Source organism: Puma concolor, chromosome C1 (assembly GCF_028749965.1).
Source record: "Puma concolor isolate L17-30 chromosome C1, mPumCon1.1.hap2, whole genome shotgun sequence".
Lineage (NCBI taxonomy): Eukaryota > Metazoa > Chordata > Mammalia > Carnivora > Felidae > Puma > Puma concolor.
Window position 1 is genome coordinate 140,690,135 of NC_141674.1, and position 23,899 is coordinate 140,714,033.

General features: G+C 43.2%; 1 protein-coding gene across 1 annotated transcript in view; it reads left to right on the forward strand.

The window, feature by feature from the left end:
* KIF5C (kinesin family member 5C) overlaps positions 1 to 23,899 on the forward strand; it is a 164,003-nt gene that overhangs the window by 90,892 nt on the left and 49,212 nt on the right. The window contains exons 11-15 of the mRNA XM_025912817.2: positions 825 to 973; positions 10,984 to 11,159; positions 15,921 to 15,989; positions 18,180 to 18,386; positions 20,486 to 20,632. Of these exons, the coding sequence (XP_025768602.1) occupies positions 825 to 973; positions 10,984 to 11,159; positions 15,921 to 15,989; positions 18,180 to 18,386; positions 20,486 to 20,632 (748 nt within the window). The remainder of the gene's footprint in view (positions 1 to 824; positions 974 to 10,983; positions 11,160 to 15,920; positions 15,990 to 18,179; positions 18,387 to 20,485; positions 20,633 to 23,899) is intronic.

Below are 23,899 nucleotides of genomic sequence, written 5' to 3' on the forward strand. Positions count from 1 at the left end.
CCCTAGAAATTCACTGCATGTCTCATACTAGAAATGAACAGATGGTGGCCCTTAGACATATTTATTTGCCTCACACATTATTTTTCAAAATTGTCTTAAACTAGGAGATACAAATAAAATTATCAACTTCTGACTTTCCCTGAACAATGGGATGGACTGAGAACAGGGGCCCTCCACTCTTACATCGTGACAATCGCCTGTGACAGGGGCCTGTGCTCAGCGGGGAGCCTTGGTTTTACCTCGCTGGCCAAAAGTGGCTAAGTGACCCACCTGTCCCGGGAAACACGTGTTGGCATGTGTTCAACACAGCGAGGTTGATTGTAGGTACCAAATGTAAGAGAAACATCTGATTGCACTATTTCAGTCTGTGTATCGTTGACGTGAGAAACTGTATGCCCTACGAGGCCACAGACTTTGTCTCCATTGTCTTGACAAACCCCAGTGTTTCATAAATGTTAGTAAATGTTAGGATAGAAAGGAAACTCTTACATAAGAAGACGGACCTGGCAGAGGAGACTGCTGAATGCTTGAGAAAGACTATCACCATAAGTCAGGGCTGAGAACATATAACAGAGAGTGATGGCCCTGGGAGACAATTCAAATGAAAGTCCATGGGATTTAGGCTGGCAGGAGGTAAAGGAGAAAAGGAAATGGTGAGTTTGGAACCTTCGGGGCAGTTAGGAGGGTGATAGGTCCCAGGACCCCTTCTGCTACCCCAGTCACAGCCTTCTAATGTGAAAGCATTTGAGGCTTAATTGTATTCATGATTTAGTTAATGATAATAGCTACCCTCAGAATTTTTTCCCTTATGCTTTTGACCTCAGGGCTAAGACCATCAAGAATACAGTCTCCGTGAACCTGGAACTGACAGCGGAAGAATGGAAGAAGAAATATGAAAAAGAGAAAGAGAAAAACAAGACTCTCAAGAATGTTATCCAGCATCTGGAGATGGAGCTAAACAGATGGAGAAACGGTAAGGAAGAATGGAGAGGAAGAAAGAGGCACGGATGTGTGTTTTCCTTTTCCTAGGACAGCTGGCCTCCTGGGACACTTGGGAAGGACGGGATGAGGGTGGAACTTGGTCCTGCCTTGCAACAACCTGTGGAATGAGTGACGTTTTCTCATTGCCTGGCATAGCTCCCCACCCGACCCCGTCACTCGGCTCACATGCATGCTTACTGTGGGCAAGCGACTATTTGCAAAGTTGCCTTAATCTATTTTCAATGAGATGCTCCCCTATCTGATTATTGTGCTTCCCTCCTGTAGCCATGTTTGAGGTTTAGAGGGCAGTGCCCGAGATGTTGTGGCTCAGATTGCTTTTGATTAAATGAAAAATGTCCTTCTCTCCTATGTGAGTTTTATAATTGATTTGGGGTTAAAAGTCCCCTCTGGCAAATATTTGCATTTTTTTTTCTGGGCCCAAATGATCATGCTCTGCTTCTTCAGAGACAGAAATAGAGGGCTCTTGAAGAAGCTCTGTGCTAAAATGGAGTCTTACAGGCTTGTTTCGTGACTAGCTTTTTTTCTTTTTCCCCAAAAAACATTCTCTTTGGTTTGTTCTACTCGAAGAAAATATCTCAGAGAGCTGACATGCACTGGGTGGGTGGGTTGTGGGTGAGGCGTTGAAGAGGGGTTTCCAGATCCAAGTGCGGGCAGATTATTTCAGAAATTTTAGCATTGTGATGAAGTTAGAAGGTAGAAGTCTTTCTATTTTTTAATTTCTTTTTATTTTTAACTGAAATAAGCAGGTTGGTGTGTGTGTGTGTGTGTGTGTGTGTGTGTGTGTGTGTGTGTGTGTCAGGGCACAGTGGATAGCTGGAGATTCAGATTCTTTGCTGCTGTGTCCACTACATATTTGAGGTGCTGCAGCCGACTTCAGTCTCTTGGGTGAGCGTAGGAGCCGCTATGCAGGATCGGGATGGGACCCGCCAGTTTGTGACTGTAACTACACAGTTAGTGGCAGACCGTCTTGTGAGTCCGTGTTTGCCACTGTGTTTTGCTAGGAAGGTGGGGTGTCAATGACCTACTATTTGATTGAAAAACAATTGTGAGGCAAACCAGGATCCAAGAGAGGTTCAAGAAGTGACCTAGTAGCCTAAATAACACGATGCTTTTTGGGAGATTTTCTAGCTGCACACGTGTTTTGAAAGCTGCTAGAATAATTGAATAATTCAGCACCTGGGGCCGGTGCATGCTTCCTTGCAGTTTGGCAGGAGTAGGAGAGTGAGGAGGGATGGTTGGCAAGGCAGGGAGCGGCTGTATGAGGTTTTGTTCTATTTCTGGGATCCTCTCGGGTCAGTTCTCTGCTGGGCAACTGGAACATTCAGTAAAGCCTTTGGTAAAGAGAGGGAGACTGGCCTTGGAACACTGTGGAGTGGACAGCTAGCCTTGTTTTTTTTTCTGCCCCCTCTTGGCACCTGCCAGGCTCTCACCCTGCAGTTCTCGATCCCTCAACCAGCTCTGTCCTCTGGGGGCGGTCTCCCGCCCAGTTTGCCTAACTCCCCTTGTTGCCTGGGCACTCTCACCTTGCTTTTGGACTTTTCACTTGGCGTCATTTTAATTGTTGCCCTGCTCCACCCACCTTGCAGATCTACCTAGAAATACACTGTTTTCCGTGGCCTACAGGGTGAGATCCTATATAAGTCCTTAAGTACATAATTGGGGAAAACTCATGTATGGTTTCTGGCACATGATAGACTTCCATAAACATATCACATAAACGTGTTTAATCCAGCGCTGGAGTGGAAAGGGTGAGCCCTCAGTCATGGTCTGCTCCCTTACAGAGCTTAGAGTCTGATGGGGAAGGCAGACTTCAGCCACAATCAATAAACATGTCTATGCTGCATACCTAAAAGAAAGCATAAGGTACTAAAAGGTATTATAACAGGGACCCAGATCTTGACTTGGGAGTCAGTGCAGGTTTCCCTCAGTAAGCGACCTAGGGAATAAGATCTGAGAGAAACAGAGCAGTTAGGAGCACCAAGGCAGAAGTGGGGGTCAGGGTGGAGGGAGCCACATTTACAACATCCCTGAGGGGCTCCCTGAAGTGGGGAGGCAGCAGGAAGGCCAGTGTGGCGAGCCGGGGTGAGGCACTACTGGCCCGAGCTGGATGGGAGGGGTAGGCAGGCCTGTCTTCTGCAGGGCTGAATAGTCTTTGCTCAGGATTTTGGTCATTATGTGGGAAGCAGTGAGAAGCCCTTCGAGGATATTAAACTGAAGATCATATGATAAGATCTGCATTTTCAAAGCTCCATTGGTTGTGCTGGAGAATTGAGTAGAGAGGGTGGGAGGAGGGCCAGGAACAAGGATGGTCTTCCAGGGATGAGGCTGCGTAGTTGAACTGAGAGATGTGGAGATGGAAAGGGAGAGGCATGGCTGGACGAGGGACGTATTTAGGAGGTGAAATTAGCAGATCTTGGGGAGGAGCTGGCCATGGGAAGGCAGAGTGCCAAGTTTTCTGGCTTGCCGAGTTAGATGGAGGGTGGAACCATTCATCTAAACAAGAAACACCAGAGAAGAACCAGACTGGAGACCAGGGAGATGAGGAAGGGAGTTTGAGGTACCTGTGGCATAATCCAAGTGAAAATGTCAAATAAGTTAAGTCCAGAGGTCTAGAGCTCAGAGGCTCTGGCTGAGCTAAGGAAAGAAATGTGAGCGTTGAGCTTTAGGAAGTGCCTGAAGGCATAGGTGGGGGTGAGGTCCCCTATAGAGAGAGGGCAGGGAAGAGGAGAGGGAGAAAGTCTTGAGAGGGACCCCCCTCCACCACTGCCATGTAATCACTGAATGAATGTGATGGAGAAGGGGGATCTGCAGAGCTCTCCTGTTCTTGCAAGCTAACCTCTGCACATCTGCATTTTAAAGGTAATTTTTCTGAAAGCAGAAGTTTTCAAGTGTAGAGATCCACCTTCAGTGATACAGATTTCAGGCAGGACGGAGGCAGATAGAGGCATCGTGGAGCTGTCCTTTGACCAGCTGTGAGTTGAAGGATTATCTCAAGGATTAACTCCATGTCACATATACGACAAAACGGCCCTGGCTTTTTGTGACGTTCCTAGGCTGGCCGTGTAATCCGCAGGCAGCCCTTGAGGTTTTGACAGGCTAGAAGATGTGCCCAAGGTGACTCAGTCACTGACAGAGCAGGGATCTGAATGTAGGGCAGTTGAGTGCTGAGTTCATTGTCTCTCTGTTGTCTATGGAGCCTGGACATAGCCCTAGTGATTTGTGTTTGGGCCAGAGGAGTGTGACAAATGTCACCCCAGGAAAGAAGGGACTGGAAGCTTCTCAGCAGTGTCCCGTGCACCAGACCTAATTCCTCCTAGTCCTGAGAGCATGGCTGGTTTGTGCCAACTGGAGAGCTGGGATTTTGAGAGGTGAAGAAGGAGAGCAGAGGTGACGCCCCCCACTAAAATCCAAGTGGCAGGATATTCCCAACTTTCTTTTGAAATTTGACACACACATTGGCTCTAAACTCTAGGAGTCAGCCACTTGTGGGCTGAACGCATTAAAGCAGCATTGTCCATTGTATGCATTCTCTGCTGGGAAAGAGCTTTCCATCCTTGCATGGTGTGTTTATAATTTGGAAAGTTTGGCTGCTCTACTCCAGCTGTGGGAGAGCCCGAGAGAGGGCATATAGCAGAGAAAAATTGTGCGTGTGTACCCACGCCTCCGCTTTTCCTTTTTTGCTGTTCTACGGAATGAGGGAGGACTACAAAGGAGTAGGAAAGGTAAAATAACACGATGTCTCGATGGCAAACCATGTAGAGTGAAGAAGTTGCTACAGTTGGCTGGAATGGGACCGTACCGCAGGAGAGAGCATTCCCCGCTGAAGTCCTTCGAAGTTGTGAAATACGATCCTGTTACTTGCCTATAGGCAAGTTCTCCCCCAGACCCTCGCCAGTACAAGTTTTCAGTTTTCAGCTCCTTGTAGCTTAATGGGCTACTTTAGAATGAGAGCCTAGCAGTTTCCTCCTCTGGACAGAGTAGAACGTTGATTCTCAGAAGATGGCCTGGGATTCCTAATGTGTGTAACTACACCCAGCCTTAATTAATTTCTGCCATTGGCATTAAGGCCAGGTGGCTCAGGGCATGCGGGTGCTGGCCAAAGGGGAGGCCATGCCCTGTTTTTACAAAGAAGGCATAAGGAGAGCCACTCCATTCCTCACAGTGCCAGGCTCTTTGGGTTGCAAGGGACAGGAATGACCCTGCTTAGCTTAAACAAAACAGGAAAGCATTAGAAGTCTGTGGGTGACTCCCAGAACCAAAGAACAGCCGAGGAACCAGGCTCACCCGGCAAAGCTGGGGCTACTCCAGAGACTCAGGCAACAGAGCTCTTAAGGGGTCACACCTGGCATGACTCCCCTCTTGAGTATTTTCCCCCTTCCTCGAATTATATGGTTGAGACCCAGACGCCCTGGGAGAGAGAAGGGGGATACTGTGGGGGGTGGTGTGCTTTGGTTGAGGAAGGCCAGGGCCCTCTGCTTCTCAGGCCTGTGTCTTCTGAGCAAACCTGCCTGCACTGGAAGATGTAATTCTTCACAAGGAAGTTGCGGTTCTGAAATGAGAATGGGCGTTCAGTGACTGGAAAACACCTGTCCGCTACGATCTGCTAGTGACATCTTGTGGGCTGAAATCGACTGACAGTCCTTTGAATCTGGAAGTTCTGCTGGCAGCTTCAGCCTCAGGAATTTTGTTCAGCCTACTTGCTTAAGGACAGATAGATGGAGTGGGCAGTTGCCAGAAGCAGGATTGTTTTTTTCCAGTTCTGTTGTGTGTTCATCATATGCATGGAAAAGACTTGAACAACCCTTTAAAGGGGATAGACTTAGAGAGTTGGATTCAGAGTGAATTATGGCTCCCAGTTCACCCTGCAGCCATCTTCCAGTCTATCCAGAAGATTCTTAATGGGGAGGATGGGAAGAGAGGGCTGAAAGCCCAGGGCTGTGACCCTCGGAAGGGGGATGGGCGCACAGTTCCACGCACAGATCCCCCCATTGCTGCGGGGTCAGTCTTTACACATGCCTTCTTTTCTGATACTTCTTTCAATCTTGCCCTTTAAAAACCGGTCACATTTTACAAGGGCTTAAGCCAGAAAAGGAGGCCCTGAAAATCCAGGTGTCGAGGGTGCAGGGAAATGACCCGACAGAGAGTAGGACACCTCTGCCGTGTCTCTTAAATGATTAAATATAATATTAAGTAACAGAATGGATGTAGATTTACCCCATCTGCTGAAGTCATGCAAAGAAATTATTTCATCACAGCCTGGGAAGGCGTGGAAAAATCAGCAATCTCTAGAACAGATTTGTTTTCCAAATTTAAAACCTGCCAGGCCAGCAGGCTTGGTTTCCTAACTGGCTAAATCTGTAACGTGGAGTCTGATCTGGGGCTTTGTGGGACTGCGTGGCCTCCGTAGCTGGGATACAGTTTGCTCTTTTAGCAGTAGAGATGTCGAAGATACTGTCCACCCCCCCCCCAACCCCCGCCCTGGACTCCTGACCGTAGCAAAGGTTAGCGTTTCATTTGAGAGATCCCATCTGTTAGGCTCTCTTCCTTCTTTTGAGAGCACGGCCAAACACGAGTAGAAATACTGCCCGCTAAGAGAATGGTGTGGGCTAGTCAAGAGGTCAGGAATGTAAAGAGATTCTAGAGTCCTGTGTGACCAGTTTATTATAAAATTACTCTAGAAGGGATTAGAGAATGTCTTAAGCTGCTTACAATATTTTTAGGAACTAGGGTGAGAGATGCTATTTGTGTGCAAAATAATCCCATAAAGGAATGACTTTTTTTTTTTTTTTTTTTAAACCACACATTTATATAATGACATCTTGTAGCCAGCTGCTCTTACCCATCTGGCAACTTAAAGATTTCCTTTTAGTTTCTTTGATATAGAAATTACCTACCATTAGGTCTGCCACTGGGCCTCTTTAATTGGTACTAAAAGAGAGCACCTCCTTTGCCAGATCTGCTGTGGTTTCTGACGGAAGCTGTGAGTGACCAGCAAATCTCTGCCCCTGGAGTTGCAGAGAGAATGCAATTACCTTTCTATGTTCTCCAGAGGCTTTAGGGACTCAATTTATGAAAAGGATAACTAGCTCGTTGCTATTTCATGTGTGAAATTTTAATGAATTACTGGCAGTCTAATGGTTTTCTTCTTTTTTTTTTTTTTTGAAAAAAACAAAACACTAAAAAGCCTGTTTTAGAATTTTTAACTAATAGCCCTAACGAGTATTTTTGATCAGTCTGTCATTCTTGTTTATTGCAATTGATGGATTTTTGCTTTTTTGTAGGAATGCGATTTATGCCCTCGGGGGGTTTCATTTTATAATTAAAATGCTCTGCAAACCTTGTAGGTGTGCTCTAAGCGAATGCTCCTGTGTACACACAAATCTTTTTAGTCCTTACAGGTAATTACATCTGACAATAGGAAATGCCAGAATGCTTATTTAAAGAAGGGAAAGGATTCTAATGGAAGTGGGGGGAGTTTTCGTTGTAAAAAGTCCGATGCTTTACAATATTATAAGCTCTTTCCCTATAGACAGCAGGTACAAAGCCGCAGGGGATGAACTATGAGAAATTTGCTTTTAATCCGAAAAAGGGAATAAAAATAAAAATAGATGCTCATCTTCATTTGGTGGTCCTTTTCCGGTCTCCCACCACCAGATTTCAGGACATTTTTTTTTCCTCCAGGGTTTGTTTGCAGCTGTCTGCCTTGTTACAATCAGTTGTTCCGTAATCACCTCGTGGGGGCTTCTCCAGAGACTCAGTCCACTGCAGTGCAGGGAATATTCTCGATTAACGTGGTGAGATTGCCATGGAGACAGATTGCCTAGTGTCAGGTCTCGCGTAGTGTTGGGAATTTACAACCCCCAGACGTGTTTGTGAGCTGGACAGTGTAGTTACCAGGGACACTTCTGGAAGTCATTTTCTCGGTCCTTTGAAGGGTAGCAGTGTTTGGGAAAACCAGCTCTTGGTTCCTCTCCAGGCAGGAGCTGTGCTCTCCCACAGATGCCTGCTGCTTTTGTTCCTGCGTGTTGCTGCTTTGTTCTTCTCGGCCTGAACGGCTGCTGCAAAAAATAATCCTGACTGCCTGACCTTTGGAATATAAACTGGGAAGAGCGCCTTGTTTAGATGTAGCTTTGTGGGGGATATGTTGATGCTTTGATTCAGAGAATTGTTCAAGACAAACCAGAAAGTCTGCTATAGGTTTCAAATATTGTTTTAGTAATAATAAAAATAAACCTGAAAGGGACTTTTGTAGCTACATTGTGTTTTATTTTTGGAACTGAGCTACAGCCACAAAGGTATTGTGAAGACCTCAAGAACAGTAATCTCAGAATAAGTAAAAATAATTTATCTGCAAAGCCTGGAGAGTTGACAACTCATTAGGGAGAGGAGGAGATAAGAGATGGACTTTAAACCATAATACCTTCAGCGTTTTTTCACATATACTATTTTAATTAAATCTTTAGAACAATGCCATGTCAAAGGCATTATTATTATTTTTTCTCCTTTACAAAAAGCAGATGAAGAGGTTAAGCAGGAGATGGGCTGGTGATTAATTAGATCAGTTAAAAGGTGCAGTGTGGCTCAGCGTCCCAGCACAGCACTGGAGATGTTAATGAGGTTTGTTGATTACTTTCAGGGTGCCTCGTAGCAGCGTTGGTTGTTTGCTGAACTGCTCTATTCTTGGACCCCTCTGGTACTTAGTGATGCTGTGATTGCTTTAGGGTCACTTGCCGCTAGGTTATAGGGGTTCATCCCTGGCTCCTACCCACTCAGATGGATCAAAACATGCCCTGGGCGGCTCCTTAGCACACCCCAGCCTCATAGTGGCACTAGCTCTCGGCCATGTAGAACCAAAGAACACAGGGACTATGTCTCTTCCAGATGTGTTTGTATCTTGCGTCTGTCTTGGGGCAAGTTGGCGTAGGATAATAGGATCATATTCTGGCTGATTTCCGGTCTAGTACAGTTAAGAAATTCACCTTCATCATGCTTAAGCTGGAAGATTAAACTTATGCCATACTGGAATGCCCTGTTGACAAAGTTCAGAAGGTAGAGCTGAAAAATTTGAGATACGGTCATAACCCAAATAGGAGAAGGATTTACCAAAGTGTTGGTGGTAAATTTCTCTGGAGAAGGAATAGAATTGGGAGGTAGGGATGAAGGAGGGCTTTAGAGTTTTTGTGTATATAATCTATGGTTAGACAAAGATATATTTAAGTAAAACAAAACAAAAAAGTCCTTAGGAACTAGAATATGGTACTGCTTTGACAGCCTGTGGATTTAGCAGGCTGTAGAGAATATAGATCCTTTAATTGGATGAGGTCCAGTCTGCGCACTGAGGTCGTTGATGGATGTTTTAAACCAGGAATTGGAACTGAATGAAATATTGATTTGGTTCAGGTTCAGTTCAAAGGCTACTCTGATATTCTGGTTTTGTTTCAGGTCAATAATTTTAGAAAAAGGCACAGGTACAGTACAGTCTAGTTGAGCTTTAGAAGGAAAAAGGGTTGGCTCAGTTTCTATTCAGCAAAGGAATTGTTTATTCCAGGTTTTGCTTCAAATGGGACTGGTGAAATCATTGGAGTTAATTTTTTTTGACAGGAAAGTCTTCCTACCATTTTGTAATTATCAAGGGAGATAATGGAGCCTGAAGCAGCAAAGCTAAGCCATCACAAAGTGTTTTGTTTATGTTGAGGTAAATGTGTGCAGTGTTCAGGTGGCTTTCTTGACACATGATGCATACTGTTCATGAAGCCATCGATTAGGGGATCCAGTTCTGTCTTTTATTATTTATTTATTTATTTATTTATTTATTTATTTTTAAATTTTTTGGGAGAAATAATTTCTGTCTTAGGGCAGTTTTCCTGGGGACTTTCCACCAAATGCATTTTATGGGCTGAGAACTGGGTGAGGCTTGGAACACTGCAGACACTCAGTGATTGTAGCAAACTGAGTGTGAAGTTGATGGTAAACACTGTGATGGAAAAGTATGTTTGGTTTTGCTTTGCTTTCCAAAAAGATGTTTGAGAGACTCAGTTGGGCCACATGGTTTTCATAGAATCCTTTTTCTGCAGCCTGTCTTTGCAAGGTGATTTTCTCAATGGGGTGGCCACTGACCAGCTGGAGAACTTCACTTTTTCCCTCAATTTGAGTTGTCAGATTTGGTAATGCTGCCTCCAAAGGCCTCAACAAAAGGCCATTCTGTAGATCGAGAAGGGCTGTGTGCTACTTTGCAAACTTAGAAGTGGTAGGCAGGGTCTCTGCACGATATTCTGGATTGGCTGCTTCTTTTTTTCTTGGGTCTACTTGACATCATAAGAAATTATTCTATTTGAACTCTCCAGATGAGCCAATTAATTCTGACCTCCTAGGGGAGAGGATGGTAGTAGGATGCGTGTTTATGCTATGTCAGTCAGAGCTCCTGGGTCCAGGGCTACCCTGGTTTTCTCCTTCAGATTCAGGGACTCTCAGATTCAGAGGATTATGGCCCTGCAGTGTTCTTGTCAATAGTGGTGAATTTGTTCCTTGACTTGGCTGTTTCTCTTAATGAAACGGTAACCTAATTAATTGGTAATTAGGATACCTCAGAGGTCTGTTTCCCTGTGAATCAACCACTCCATAGAATATGAGTCTAGTAAAGCCCCAGAATATTCCCCAACAAAAGGAAAGTGTATGCAAAAAGTTGTGGATGTCATTGCAAGCTGGATTAGTTAGGAGCTTGTGTAGTTGATGGAGCCAGTGTACTTAAGTGATGCATCACAAGAGGGAGTATTATATAGTCCTCCTCTTCCTTAGACTAGTTTGGCCAATTAACTACAACCTTTCCTGTCGAATAGAAAGAACACAAGCTATGACTCTCTACAACAGCTCTTTATTGTGTCCTCCACGTCTTTTCACAGGAGTGACTATTTTTGGAATTCTTCCTGTAGGGTTGCATGCTGAATTTCTTCAATCCCCAACTCCTCTCGTTGTGCTTTGCAGGAGAAGCTGTGCCTGAGGATGAACAGATCAGTGCTAAAGACCAGAAGACCTTGGAGCCCTGCGATAACACCCCCATCATAGACAATATTGCTCCTGTTGTTGCTGGCATCTCTGCAGAGGAGAAAGAGAAGTACGACGAGGAGATCTCCAGTCTCTACAGACAACTGGATGATAAGGTCTGTAGCCGAAGATTATGGTCCTCACTCTGGTACAAAGATGAGAGGTGGCGGGTTCTAGACTGATTAGCCAGAAGCAGCTTCAAGCCCTGTGGGGGCGCTGATTTAGGGCTCCGGACTGATGTTTATGCCTGTCTTCCTAGTATCTACCCTAGCTCTTGATTGGGCAGACTCAGAGAACCTAGTTCATGTGGAATGGAAGCTTTTATGGAAGTTTGATTGGAAGACTAGAGAGTTAGTCTAGATAGACAGAGTCTTCACTTCTGGACATTATACCGGAGCTAATCACTGCAGGAGAGTGGGGGTGGTATAAGAGTGCATGATCTTTGTTTCATTGTCCCTTCTATTCTTCTCTGGGCCTCTGCCTCACCTCTTGAAACTCCAACAGTAGTGCCAGCTATAGGGGCAGGGTGGTGGCTCCTCTAGCGAAATGTGTGAGGAACCAATGGTCGCGGTGTGTGGCAGGTTTCCTTTACTGGTAAATCTGTTTTCAGGGGCATACTCTTGAACGAAGTGGTTTGAACATGCTGGTTAGGGGTGTCCAATTTTATGGTACACTCTGGGACTCAAGTAGTCATGTAAATGCACAAGATGGAACAGAGGAGAAGAGGCCTTGGAGAATGCTATGCACCATTAATCCCCAGTGAAGGTCAGGTTAGGGATCCCAGAGGGATAGGAAATTAAATTGATGTTTCACGTGATCTTGGCATATTGCCCTTGGAATATTCTAAATCCTTTCAGTTCATTTCATCAAGGTTGCTGGTATTTTTAGTCCAATTTAATCTTTTCTGTTGTGGTGCAGCTCAGAGTATTTGGGGACACCTCTGGTTTGTCTGAAACAGCTTTGTTATGTTAACATTGCCATTAATCTTACCAGCCTGTCTATTCTGAGTGAGGCTCCGTCTGTATCTGTATCACCTTTACAAGCAGAATGTGAAGCTAGTTCTGCTTATCTGTGACCCTGGGAATTCGCATTGTGACGACAGAGTTAAACTGGGGGGACCGTACCTTTTTGGTAACCTATTTAATGAGACATTCACACCCAAGAGAGCTGGGCTAATTGCCCTTTAGGTGCTTGACACACTGTTATCCTTCCATTTCTAACCAGATATTATTATGCAAAACCTCAAAGTCAGAGAAAAAGGAGATCAATAGTAAGTTAACAATGTATGCAATTTCTTGATTTCTCCAGAGAAATGCTATTGTTTTAACATACTGTGATTTTTTTTTTCATTTTAGAATTGATGGGTTCATTTTAGTAATCCCCAGAGAATTTTGAATGAGGGATGATGACCTGATTCTCTACTCTGTTCTCTATGAATAGACTCCTGTCATGGTTGGAATGGGGATCATTCACCTTGGTAGCATGAGCAAATTTCATTGATCTGAGAGAGACTTTAGAGTCTTAAATGCAGCTCCTGAAATGTAGTGAGGAGGACTGGGTCCGAGTGAGGAAAATGCCATGCCTTGGGGCTTTTTGGTTGGTAGCTGGCAGAGCTGACCCTGGAGTTTCTGCCCCCTGATGACCAGCCCAGAACACTTCCTGTTGTATTATTTTCCGATGGCGTATGCTTTGAAGACCCTCAAACACACACATTTTGAGGTTAGCATTTGTGGTCCCTCATAGGGGGTTGCTGAGATCGGAGAGAGCACTGAGCTCCCTAGCCCTAGAGGGCACCAAAGCTGGTGGTTTGACCTTAGTGACTACCCGTGGTCTGCCTCATTATGTCTTTATCAGCCATCATTGTTATTTGTCCTCCTCTTAAAAGTTCTAGAAGGTATTTCATGCTTCTGATGAGATAGGTGGTTTGATACTTTGGAGAACGCATAAGTTGGAACATGGCATCTTCGTAGATTATTGAGTGGTAGAGCTGAAAGCATCTGGATCCAGATGAGAAGCTAGCCCATGGTGGTTATGTGACTCCCCCCAAGTTCACATTACCTGCAGAGCAGGAATGAGGCTGTGTATCTTCTGGCTCCGAGTCCTGTGGTCATCCCGTTCGGTCTTAGCCCTTTAAACGAGGGACTTGTCAACCCTAATCATTTAGGGTTTAGAATGTGGTGGGAGAAAGGCTACATGGTCTTCTCCCAGCTGCCCCCTCTACCCCTCTGTGCTGTCTCTCCAAGGGTCTAAGGACAGGTACTGTCCAAGGCAGTGCTGTGTGATGGAAAAGCATACACTTTTGAGTCAGATCTGTGTCTTAATAATGCTGAGACTTGGGCCGATGAACAGCCTACCCAGCTGAAGTTTTCTTTCTCATCTTCAACACGGGCTCATATCTGTTAACACCCCAAAAAAGTTGCAGTGGGAATTAAAAGTTTCTAGTGTGTCACAGTTGCTCAATAAATAGTTTCTTTCTCTTCTGGGTTCTGTTTGCTTGAGGGAGAATCCCACCTTATGTGGTATCAGAGGTGGGGGGTGCAGAGATGAGTTATGAGCAGACTTAGAAGATGAGCAAGTTGGTGTTGGCACTGTCTCCTTTATTCCTCGTCTCCTGCCATCCTCATGCTCTAGTGGAAATGTGAGAGAGGAGTTCAGTGCAAGTAGAAATAGAAGTTGAACCTCATTTCACTGAGTACCATTGCAACAAAAACATTTTTATAATTAAAGGTGGCCAGTGATGGGCTGACAAGTCACCATTTCACATGTAAGAAAATCCAGGAACAAGAATATTTTCTGAAAAGTGCTTTGAAATCTGTTGCGTATGGACTAGCTTTTAATAGTCAGCATCAGACTGAGCACGTTCTAAGAAGTGCACTTGAATGTGTAGCTGTGGACTGCATGGCACATTGTATTCTGAAAGTTTTGAAAAAAAAAAAAATTTAAAGATCAATTCCTTGGAGAAGTTGCCTTAACAAAGCGTTAAGTGTAGTTTTGGAAATATCTCTGGTACAAGTGATTCATGTCCTTATAATGTAATCCTGTTCTTCACATCCTTCCCAGACGGCCTAGTGGCCCTGAGTTTCTTACTGTACCTCAGAAATCACTGCACCTGGCTTGTCACCTGTCGGGGAGGAAGGCTGCGTCTTCAGGCTTTGAAATGAACACAGTGTGAGAACAAAGGGCTGGCTCCACCGTTCTGCTTCTCTTGTGATTTATATCGCTTGTAGCCATTGCTTATGTGTCCCAGGGGAAGGGATGGCAGCTCCCTGATGTTAAACTTCTGGAGTCTTTTATGTTAAGTTGTTTAATATTTATGTGCCAAGGAACATAAACACAAAGTTGTTCCTGGTAACTGACACTCTTAAGTTTATAAAGTAGAAGAGAAAATATGCCCTACAGAATAGTCTCCTAGTTGTGCAAGTACCATTTTCTGGCAGTTTCACTCTGGTGTAATTTCCCTAATTCTCCTGCCAGAAACCGAATTTGGGGAGGAGAGTCATGAGTATTTTGTTGAACCATTAAAGAAACATTGATGTAAAAAGTTCAGTAGAAACGGGGTCTCCCCAAACAGGGAAATAAGACCAAAAGATGTTCTACACAAAGGAAGACGAGATACAGATCCTGTAATACTGATTTTGGAATTTTCTTGCTCTGTGGAAAGCATTCGTCGTGATGCTGAGTCAATCTGATTTAAATGGAAGCATAGACAGGACCAAACAGTCTAGAGAATATCCTGTGGAAAACTGAGGTCCTGCGCGCCAGGCCCTTGAGTTCACCCCTCTCACCTGACCCCCGGAAAAGGCGGAAGGCTCAGTGCAGGTTTTCATGGGCTGCTGTGAGAACGCCTGGGCCACACCTGGCACAAAGAGCGACCCCATAATACCGAATCTGACTCTGCTTGGGGTTTAGACCCTGGAAGTGTTATCCAATAGGATTTCCTCCTGTGTTTACGGGAGGCGCACTTGGGAAGCCAAGTTGCTCTTCACAGGCTAGGCTTCACATTTGCATCTGAACTCATGAAAATCTTTGTAGTGAAGACTGAGCTTCCTGCTGTTAAATGTTGTCTGCCCGCTGCTCTGCCCACACTGGCTGGCTGGTGTCTGGGAGAGGCAGAGACGTTTGCGCTGGGCAGTGAGAGGCGGACAGCTCTGGCTTTTGTGGCAGCAGCACCTAGTGGCAGAAAATGAGAGTGAGGGAAGCAGATTTGTCCGTGGGCAGATCATTTCCCACTTCAGTGACAGGCGGGAAAGTAAGCCTTAACTTTCTGCATCCCCCACTTCCTTCAGTGTTTTTGTTTTTTTCAAGTGGTAAGAAAATTAACTTCTAATCAAGGGGGAGATCTGCTCATGCTGAAGATTAATTCTCTAGTGAATGTTTTTCCAGTGTCTGTAAGTAAGAGATTTGAAGTGGAAATACTGGTCTCTCCTACCGATCACGTGGCAGCATTCCTGGTCATTGATGTGTTTGACGAGATTTGGAACGTGAATATATTACAGTGCAGATGGTTAGAAATTCACTCCCTTATTTTTTCTTAGCATCTTTGAATTGGGAGGGATAGCTTCAAAGTCCTTTCTGATTCCCAAACCCTGGATCTCTGATTTCTGGATGAGCAGGAATTGAGTTGAATGTGTAGGATATTATATATCCCAGAGTACCCAGATGTTTCATCTGCTGAGAAAGGCGGAGAAAGGAGATACTTTAACCAAATCAGGACCTCAGAGTCAATCTCTCATCTATGGGGGAAGAATCACACCATTCCCTTCATCTTATTAGCAAGCCTACAGCTGGCGTCCTGCTATCTGACTGTCGTCGGGAAGCCAGGATATCAAAAATGACATAACTAACCCCAAAACATTAAACATGATGTTTCGTTTCAGGATGATGAAATTAACCAGCAGAGCCAGCTGGCTGAAAAGCTAAAGCAACAGATGTTGGATCAGGACGAGGTAAAGAATGCAATAAATTTTTTTTTTTATGAAGTTCTCTTATTACTCTTTGTTGTTGACATTTGTTCCAGAAATTTAATTTGCACAGAATTTTTTCAAAAATCATTGAATCATGTGGACATTTCTTGGTAGATTTCCTTTGAATGCCTGTTAAAAGCTGAGTTTAGAAAATGAATGTCTGACTTTGTAGACCTCTGAGGTTTTGAGAGTGCATAGCTGGTTGCTACACTTAGTCTTTGAAGAGCAGAGATAAAGGAGTTCTGTGATTGGACAAGGACGATTCTAACTCCTCATACCCAGCGCCTAGCACTCCCATTTCTTGCTGTTTTAGTTCTTTTCAGCTTTGCAAATCAGCCGGCTCAGGTCTTTGATATATACTGTGTTCTTGTGCTACCTTGTAGGAGGTAAAAAACCAAAAAACAAAAGTAGAGATAGAGGGGAGGAGAAGGCAAAGAGGAAAGGGCTCAATTAGTATGTGTTTGAGATAGTAAAAAGGAGGCAAATTGGTTTCAGTCTTTCCCTGGATGGTGTTGAGTTCTCCAGTGAATGTCCTTATTACGTTGTGTTTTGCCAAGTATTTAACAAACAGGAACCCAAACAAAGGATAGATAGCCAGTCTGTCAAACATAGATGATTAGTTTCTCTTGCTGAGGACCACCTAAGTATTTTTTCTCTTTTGTGCTTTAGGGTACTTTCTGCTTTGTTGCAAAAGTGCTACGGATTGGATTACATGATACAGTTCCAGCAGGTGGCTTGAGCTCATGTCCGTAGTCCCAGCCTTCCCATAGACCTATTTCTCTCTATAACCATTCCTTTCTCTTCCTCTTTGCTTCCCTTCATCACTTCAGGACAATGATTATGCCACCTGTCCAAACACTTCCCTTGGCAGGGAGATCATCTATGCCTTTGCAGTCAGACCAACCATATTTAATTGATTTTCCTCTTTTTTTTTTTTCGTAATTAAAATTTTTTTTTTTAATTTTTAAAAGAATTTTTAACATTTATTCATTTTTGATAGAGATAGAGCACGAGTAGGGGAGGGGCAGAGAGAGGGAGACACAGAATCTGAAGCAGGCTCAGGGCTTCAGGGCTTGAACCCATGAACTATGAGATCATGACCTGAGCCAAAGTTGGACGCTCAACCAACCGAGCCACCCAGGCTCCTGAATTGAGTTTCCTCTTGCCTGTAGTTGAGTTTTTCATCTGCTCAGTGTCTCCTGCCTTCTTCCTCCCTTTTGATTCCTTTGCATCTCCAACTTGGTACAATTGCCTATGATAAACTTCCTTGTTGTTACATTTAAAACTCAGTATTGTTTTTCTATACAGCCACGGCAATATCTGTTCTGATAGGAAAATCAGAAAACACAGTAAGCACGAAGATAATGAAAATATCCACAAGCCTACTCATTCACTTTTAACTAATGTGAATGTTTGGGATATATCCTTCTATACACTCATGATCAGTATTAAGAAAAATTGGCAATTGCTTTATACTGTTTTGGTTGGCTCTGAAATGGACCTGTTACAATGTGAAATAATGGTAACGTTAAAAAGCCAAGTGGTATTATTGTCATCCTCAGAGATGATTCCCTTCATTCTTTGTTCACCATTTGGAATAGCCAGCCAGCCACAGAGTGGGGTGATTTTTGATGTGTTATCAGTTCTTTGAGTGAAGCCTACCTAGCTTTAAAGTTAAAGAAACAAGGGGCGCCTGGGTGGCGCAGTCGGTTAAGCGTCCGACTTCAGCCAGGTCACGATCTCGCGGTCCGTGAGTTCGAGCCCCGCGTCGGGCTCTGGGCTGGTGGCTTGGAGCCTGGAGCCTGTTTCCGATTCTGTGTCTCCCTCTCTCTCTGCCCCTCCCCCGTTCATGCTCTGTCTCTCTCTGTCCCAAAAATAAATAAAAACGTTGAAGAAAAAAAAAAAATTTAAAAAAATAAATAAATAAAGTTAAAGAAACAAAAAACAACCTAAAAACACTAGAAAGAAAAAGAAACAGATACTTGAAACCTCATGCTATTTTCTTATTTTTTTTTTTTTATTTTTTTTTTTGGCATCTGTATATACAATAAGGTTTCTAGGCATCCTGAGCATCCTATATCTGTTTTTAAAGTTACTTTATTTTGGAGCGAGCCCAGAACATAAACACTTGAACATTACACTCACCAGTTCTATGCCATCTCATTTCCCCAGCTTTTGGCTTCCACAAGAAGAGATTATGAGAAGATCCAGGAAGAACTGACACGTCTCCAGATTGAAAACGAGGCAGCCAAAGATGAAGTGAAAGAAGTTCTCCAGGCTCTGGAAGAGCTGGCTGTCAATTATGACCAGAAGTCCCAGGAAGTAGAGGACAAGACCAGGGCCAATGAGCAGCTGACAGATGAGCTGGCCCAGAAGACGGTTGGCACATTTGTGTCTAGGGGGGGTGGGACTTTTCCGTTGCTGTTCCTGTACTTATGTTGATCTGTTGACAGACACTATATAGGAAGGCAGTTGGCAGAATGGTTCTTCAGTGTTAGATACATTCTCTGAAATCCTCCAATAATTGAAATGGTAGTTCATGTAGGTGACGTTTGTCTACACATCCCCGAACTGCATATTGTTTCATATCCAGGGGATTTATAACATTAGCGCGGATGCCTTGTGAATAGTCAAGAGCATGCAGACTTTGGAGCCACAAAAATCCTTGTTAAAATTTCGACTTTATAACTATTAGGCCTTAATGAACACAAGTAAACTTCATGAGTATTTGTTCCCTTATCCGTTAATAACATACACCTTTCAGTGCATGAGAATTAGTGACAATTTGTATAAAGCACTTAGCACAGACCTGTGCATATGCTACAATACCAATAGATAAATCTCAAAATGTTATATAAACAAGTGAGAGTAGGTGACCGAAGGAAGGTGTGGGTTTCACTCTTGTTTGTACCCTCCTGATGGAAACTCATTCCTTCCACACGCTTTCTTGTCCTAGCCTAGGACTGATTGTCCTGGTGTGTTTGTCATCCTATTTTACACCAGTGCTTCAGTCTGCACATTTCCTAAATTTCAGATTCTCCCAGTCAAAGATGCCACAGGTTCTGCACAATGAGCTAGTGTCAGCAGGGACAGGGAGCACTTGGTGACGTGGCTGGTGGCAAGATGTTTCCATTTTGTCCTTTTCTACTTGGAAAATGGGTGGTGGGAAACCGAGTGGCTCTAACTGGCTGCCCTTGGCACCTTGGCCCAATGGCCTGCTATCATAGGATTGTGCCTAGCCTGCTTTATGGAAGACTTCCAGTCCTCCCAGGCAAGGGGTAGCAGTTGGTGCAGGAAAGCTCTAACCTGCTGACTGTACAGCTGATGAAAAAGACTCCTAACTCCGTATATTCAACTGCATGAAGGAAGACTTTTAAATGGCTTTCCAAGATGTGAACTATTGCTTCTGTGGGTTTTAAAAACAAAACGAAGTAAGTGGTGGCAAAACCAAAAAAGAAACAGAAAACAAACCAGAAATCACTTAGGAAAGGAGGAGACTTAGATTTTCTCTGCTTACTCTTTTCTACAGGATTCTTTAATTAGTCCTTCATATTATTTGCTTCTCAAAATGATGGAACATTTTCCATAATAAGGTCCTTATTTTCTGCCAAGCCAAAGTATTACTAGACTGGTATGGGGTACTATTTTCAGTCAGATCATTAAAAAGTGCTCTAGGAAAATAGCTGCATATGGAAGAATTTCATAAGTGTCTTTGCGTTGACCTCCACAGCTCTGAAATTTAGGGAAATTATTTTCTTTGCTGGCTGAGTTAATACCAAGACACCAAAATATGACTATTCTACTGATGTTGAGAGTTCGTTAAGTTCGTTGTAAATATCTACCTTCTGGTAACATACACGAGGGATGGGAAAGAGATGGGTTGTTAATGTTTGGCAATAAAATGGAGCTACTGCTATATGTTGAGACGAGGACTTGACTCATTTTAAAAAGAGATGAGAGTGTTCAATTCAGCTTCACTGTGAAGGTTAGAAAACTTTTCATAAGTTGTTTTCTAAACTGATGAATGTCTCTCTGGGCCTTCCAGACCCATCTATTACTGCGAAGTCAGATGGGGATCTGGAAATGGCCTAGGGAGCAGGTTGGTTTGGAAATGGGGGTGGGGTGTTTGCAGGTATGTTTGGACCCTGGAAAATGAGGACCAAAATGGAACATCTTGTGGGTAGGAAGATGTGATCACATGCTGTCAACCTAAGGGCTCCCTTTGGGCTTTATTTTTTAATAACTTATTTCACCACCCCAGAGATTGTCACATGATATGTCGATGCAACGTACCAGGCCATGACAAATTCTCCTTTTTTTCTCAGAGAATGCAGTGTTCCACTACAGTTCAACTTACGTTGAGATCGCATGAAATGATGAAAGAACTCCATTCTACATTATGTTGTCATTCTTTGTAGTACCGTGGGTATGAATTGATGGGCAGCTCTTTTAATTTGCTGTTAAAATGTGTTTTTCAGACTACATTGACAACCACACAGAGAGAGCTGAGCCAGCTACAAGAGCTTAGCAACCACCAGAAGAAGAGGGCTACTGAGATCCTGAATTTGCTGTTGAAGGATCTGGGGGAGATAGGTGGAATTATCGGCACCAATGATGTGAAGACTGTAAGCCAGCCCTTCCTTTTGCCCACCCCCCCCCCCAATCCGTGCTTATAACGTGTGATCCTAAGCAAGCGGTGTCTGTGTTTTATTATCCTCAGTATCTAATGCTCAGTACAGTGTTTTGCACCTGCCACCTACTTGTTACTATTTGAACAAATGAACCAAGGGCTGAATGAATGACTAAGAATGACTGGGTTTGGAAAAGAAGAAAAAAATTACCTTTCAATTGTGTTATTTCTCAAACTTATATGCCAATGTCACAGAAGTTTGGGATTGGATAGGTTAAACAACACTTCTAATCTCAGAATTGTGTTTCTCTTTTTCTGTGAGAACCCAGCAGAATGAAAATTCCCCAACCAATTGGTATGAATTAGGAAAGCTTTCAGCTGAAAGTAATAGGATTCTAACAGTGGCTTAAGAAATAAATCCACATTTAATTATTCACAATATGAGAAGTCTAGAATTTGCTATTCAGGTTGTGATCTGCATCGCCTGGGAGTTTGTTGGAAACTTGGAGTTTGTACAGACTCTCAAGCCCACTGCAGACCTACTGAAATTAGAATCTGCATTTTAACAAGATTGTCGAGGTCATTCTAACCTTATTAAAATTTCAGAAGCAAATTTTGGTCCAGTGTCCCAATGATGTCAAGGATTCAGATCTTTTCTTTGTTTCCTTTCTGCTTTTGTTAGCTTGTTACCTTTTTACATTCTTAGAATTTTGTCTCGTGGTAGCAAGATAGCTGCTATGGCACCGAGCATCGTATCTTCGCACAACCACATCCAAGGCGGGATGGGTTGAAAAGGCAGCCAGTTTCCATCCAGGATGGAATTATATCCCAGAAGTCCCTGAGAGATGTCCCCTTATACCTTACTAGCCAGAATTGGGTTACATGGTCACCCCAAATTGCAAGGGAGGCTGGCAAAGCAAAGGGAAATAGTATTGCAGTAATTGGCTTCAACGAACCGTGATAGATCCCCTGGAGTTGTGCACATTGGTGCTACTGACAGCAAGGAGTAAGGGAGGTGGGAAGAATGGGAGTGGTATGAAGTTTTCCATGAGCCAGGAATAGAGGGACAAAAGAGTGTGTGCAATGTTATCAGGCAAGAATGGTTAACAATTGCCGCAGTATAAGGAGATCGAGATTTTAAAAAATGGCTTTATTAAGGAGGTATAATTGACATAAATTAAGCTGCAAATATTTAAAGTGCATAGTCTGAAGAGTTTTGACATATTATACGCTCATGAAACCATTACCAAGTAAGATAATGAGCATATCCATCACCCCCAAAAGTGTGTGGGACTGTTTGATCTAATCGTTATGCTAAAACCACACTGTTTTGATTACTGTAGCTTTATGATAATAATACAGCACCTTGTACAGAATAGCCATTGATAGCTGTGGTGGATTTTGGCAAGCCAGGGAATAACATTATATTGTTTAACGTCTACTTCACAAGGCCCTAAAATCAAATTCTTTGAGGTTAGCCCTTTAAAAGGCTGAATTCTACCTCAGCCTTTATGGGCACACTCAGGGTGTGAGTTGGGATTGTTAAATACTAGAAAAGGCTCCCCAGATTCCTTCTGTTTATAGACATTTCTGGGAAACGTAGAAATCCCTTCTTAGATGACATAACAGATCTAGGCTTAGCGTATACAACCTTTTGTAAACCTAATCATTCTTTCATAGAACCTCTCTTGTAACTGCATATCTCATGAATCTTTGCAAATGAATCTAATTTTAGCACTGAATTCTCAAATACTACAAGATTAACCCTATTAAGATCCAGTTTGGTGATTTTATATATGGGGATTTAATTTTTAGAAGCATGCTGGCTTTGGTGTTGAGCTATAAACTTCTGAGATTTGGGTGATTAAATGGCCCTTGCAATATGAAGGTGGAATTGATTTATGAGAAGTTGGTGCCTGCTGCTGATAACGATAAGGGAAGATATTTTTATGCTAAGTTCTAAAATAGAGCTAATGAGAAATGCTAATGAAATCAAGAAGTGTCTGGGTGCTTCGGCATTAAAAAAAGAGTCCTTACCTTTGGGAATCTGAAGTATGATTGAGATTATTTTTAAATGCTCAACTGGATGTTTTCCGGATATTTTTGGATTCCAGACATTGGATGCCTTAGTTAGTTTCATTGATAACTAGTTATTTTCATTGATAACTCTCACTCAGAGAGCATCATATTCTTAATCATTATGGAGTTTGTTTTTTCTTACAGTTATGATTTAATCATTAGGGCAATGAGAACTAAAGGGGAGGGGTTAGGGGACTTTGGGCAATTTCACTTCACTTCTTGAGGCTTCACTTTCCTGATTTGTAAACTAACGAGATGAGCCCACATTATCTTAAAGGTCAGCTCAGAAATGTCATGAGTTATACATATATTTTTTAAATCTATGTATTTAAAAATTGGAGTATTGGTTATGAGTATTCAACTAAAGTAATTCTTTTATCTAAAACAATGATCAGATCAGGGAAAACTTTGTCAGTGATCCTGTTTTCTGTTCCTGAAACCCTATTCAGTTCCCACAGTCCCTTCTTTTTTTTTTTTTTTTTTTAATAATTTTTAAAAAATATTTATTTATTTTTGAGAGAGAAAAAGACAGAGTATGATTGAGGTAAGGGGCAGAGAGAGAAGAAGTCACAGAATCTGAAGCAGGTTCCAGGCTTAAAGCTGTTAGCACAGAGCCTGATGCAGGGCTTGAACTCACCAACTGAGAGATCATGGCCTGAGCTGAAGTCGGACGCTTAACTGACTGAGCCACCCAGGTGCCCCCAACATGGTCCTTCTGGTCGTACCTTGGGATAAGGGGAAAAGATGTCCTCACTTCAAGAATACAACAGGCTCAGACAGCAGGGAAATAGAAGAACCCACATTTATCCAGCTTAATCATGTCTTCAAACGTTTTTAGAGTTCAGGCAATACTTTGTTTAGTCAGCAAAATGAGACCAACAAATGATGCCATGAGCCTAGAGTTGACTTTATCTGGGTTTATTAGTGAGCTTCCTCTTCTTGTCTTGTTTATCAGGCTTTCTTTAAAACAAAGATTTCCAGAAGTCTAACCACACACCAAATAGAAAGTTGAGGCAGATTAAATGAAAGGGATTGGATTAACTGCCAATTTTTCTTTTGACTTTGGGTCTGGGGAGGTGGAGATGAAGAATTTTAAGCATCAGGGACCCTGCTATGGCTGAGCAGAGAGCAGGATAAATGCTCCAGATCCTGGGCCTGATCAACCCTCATCACCAACAGCGCC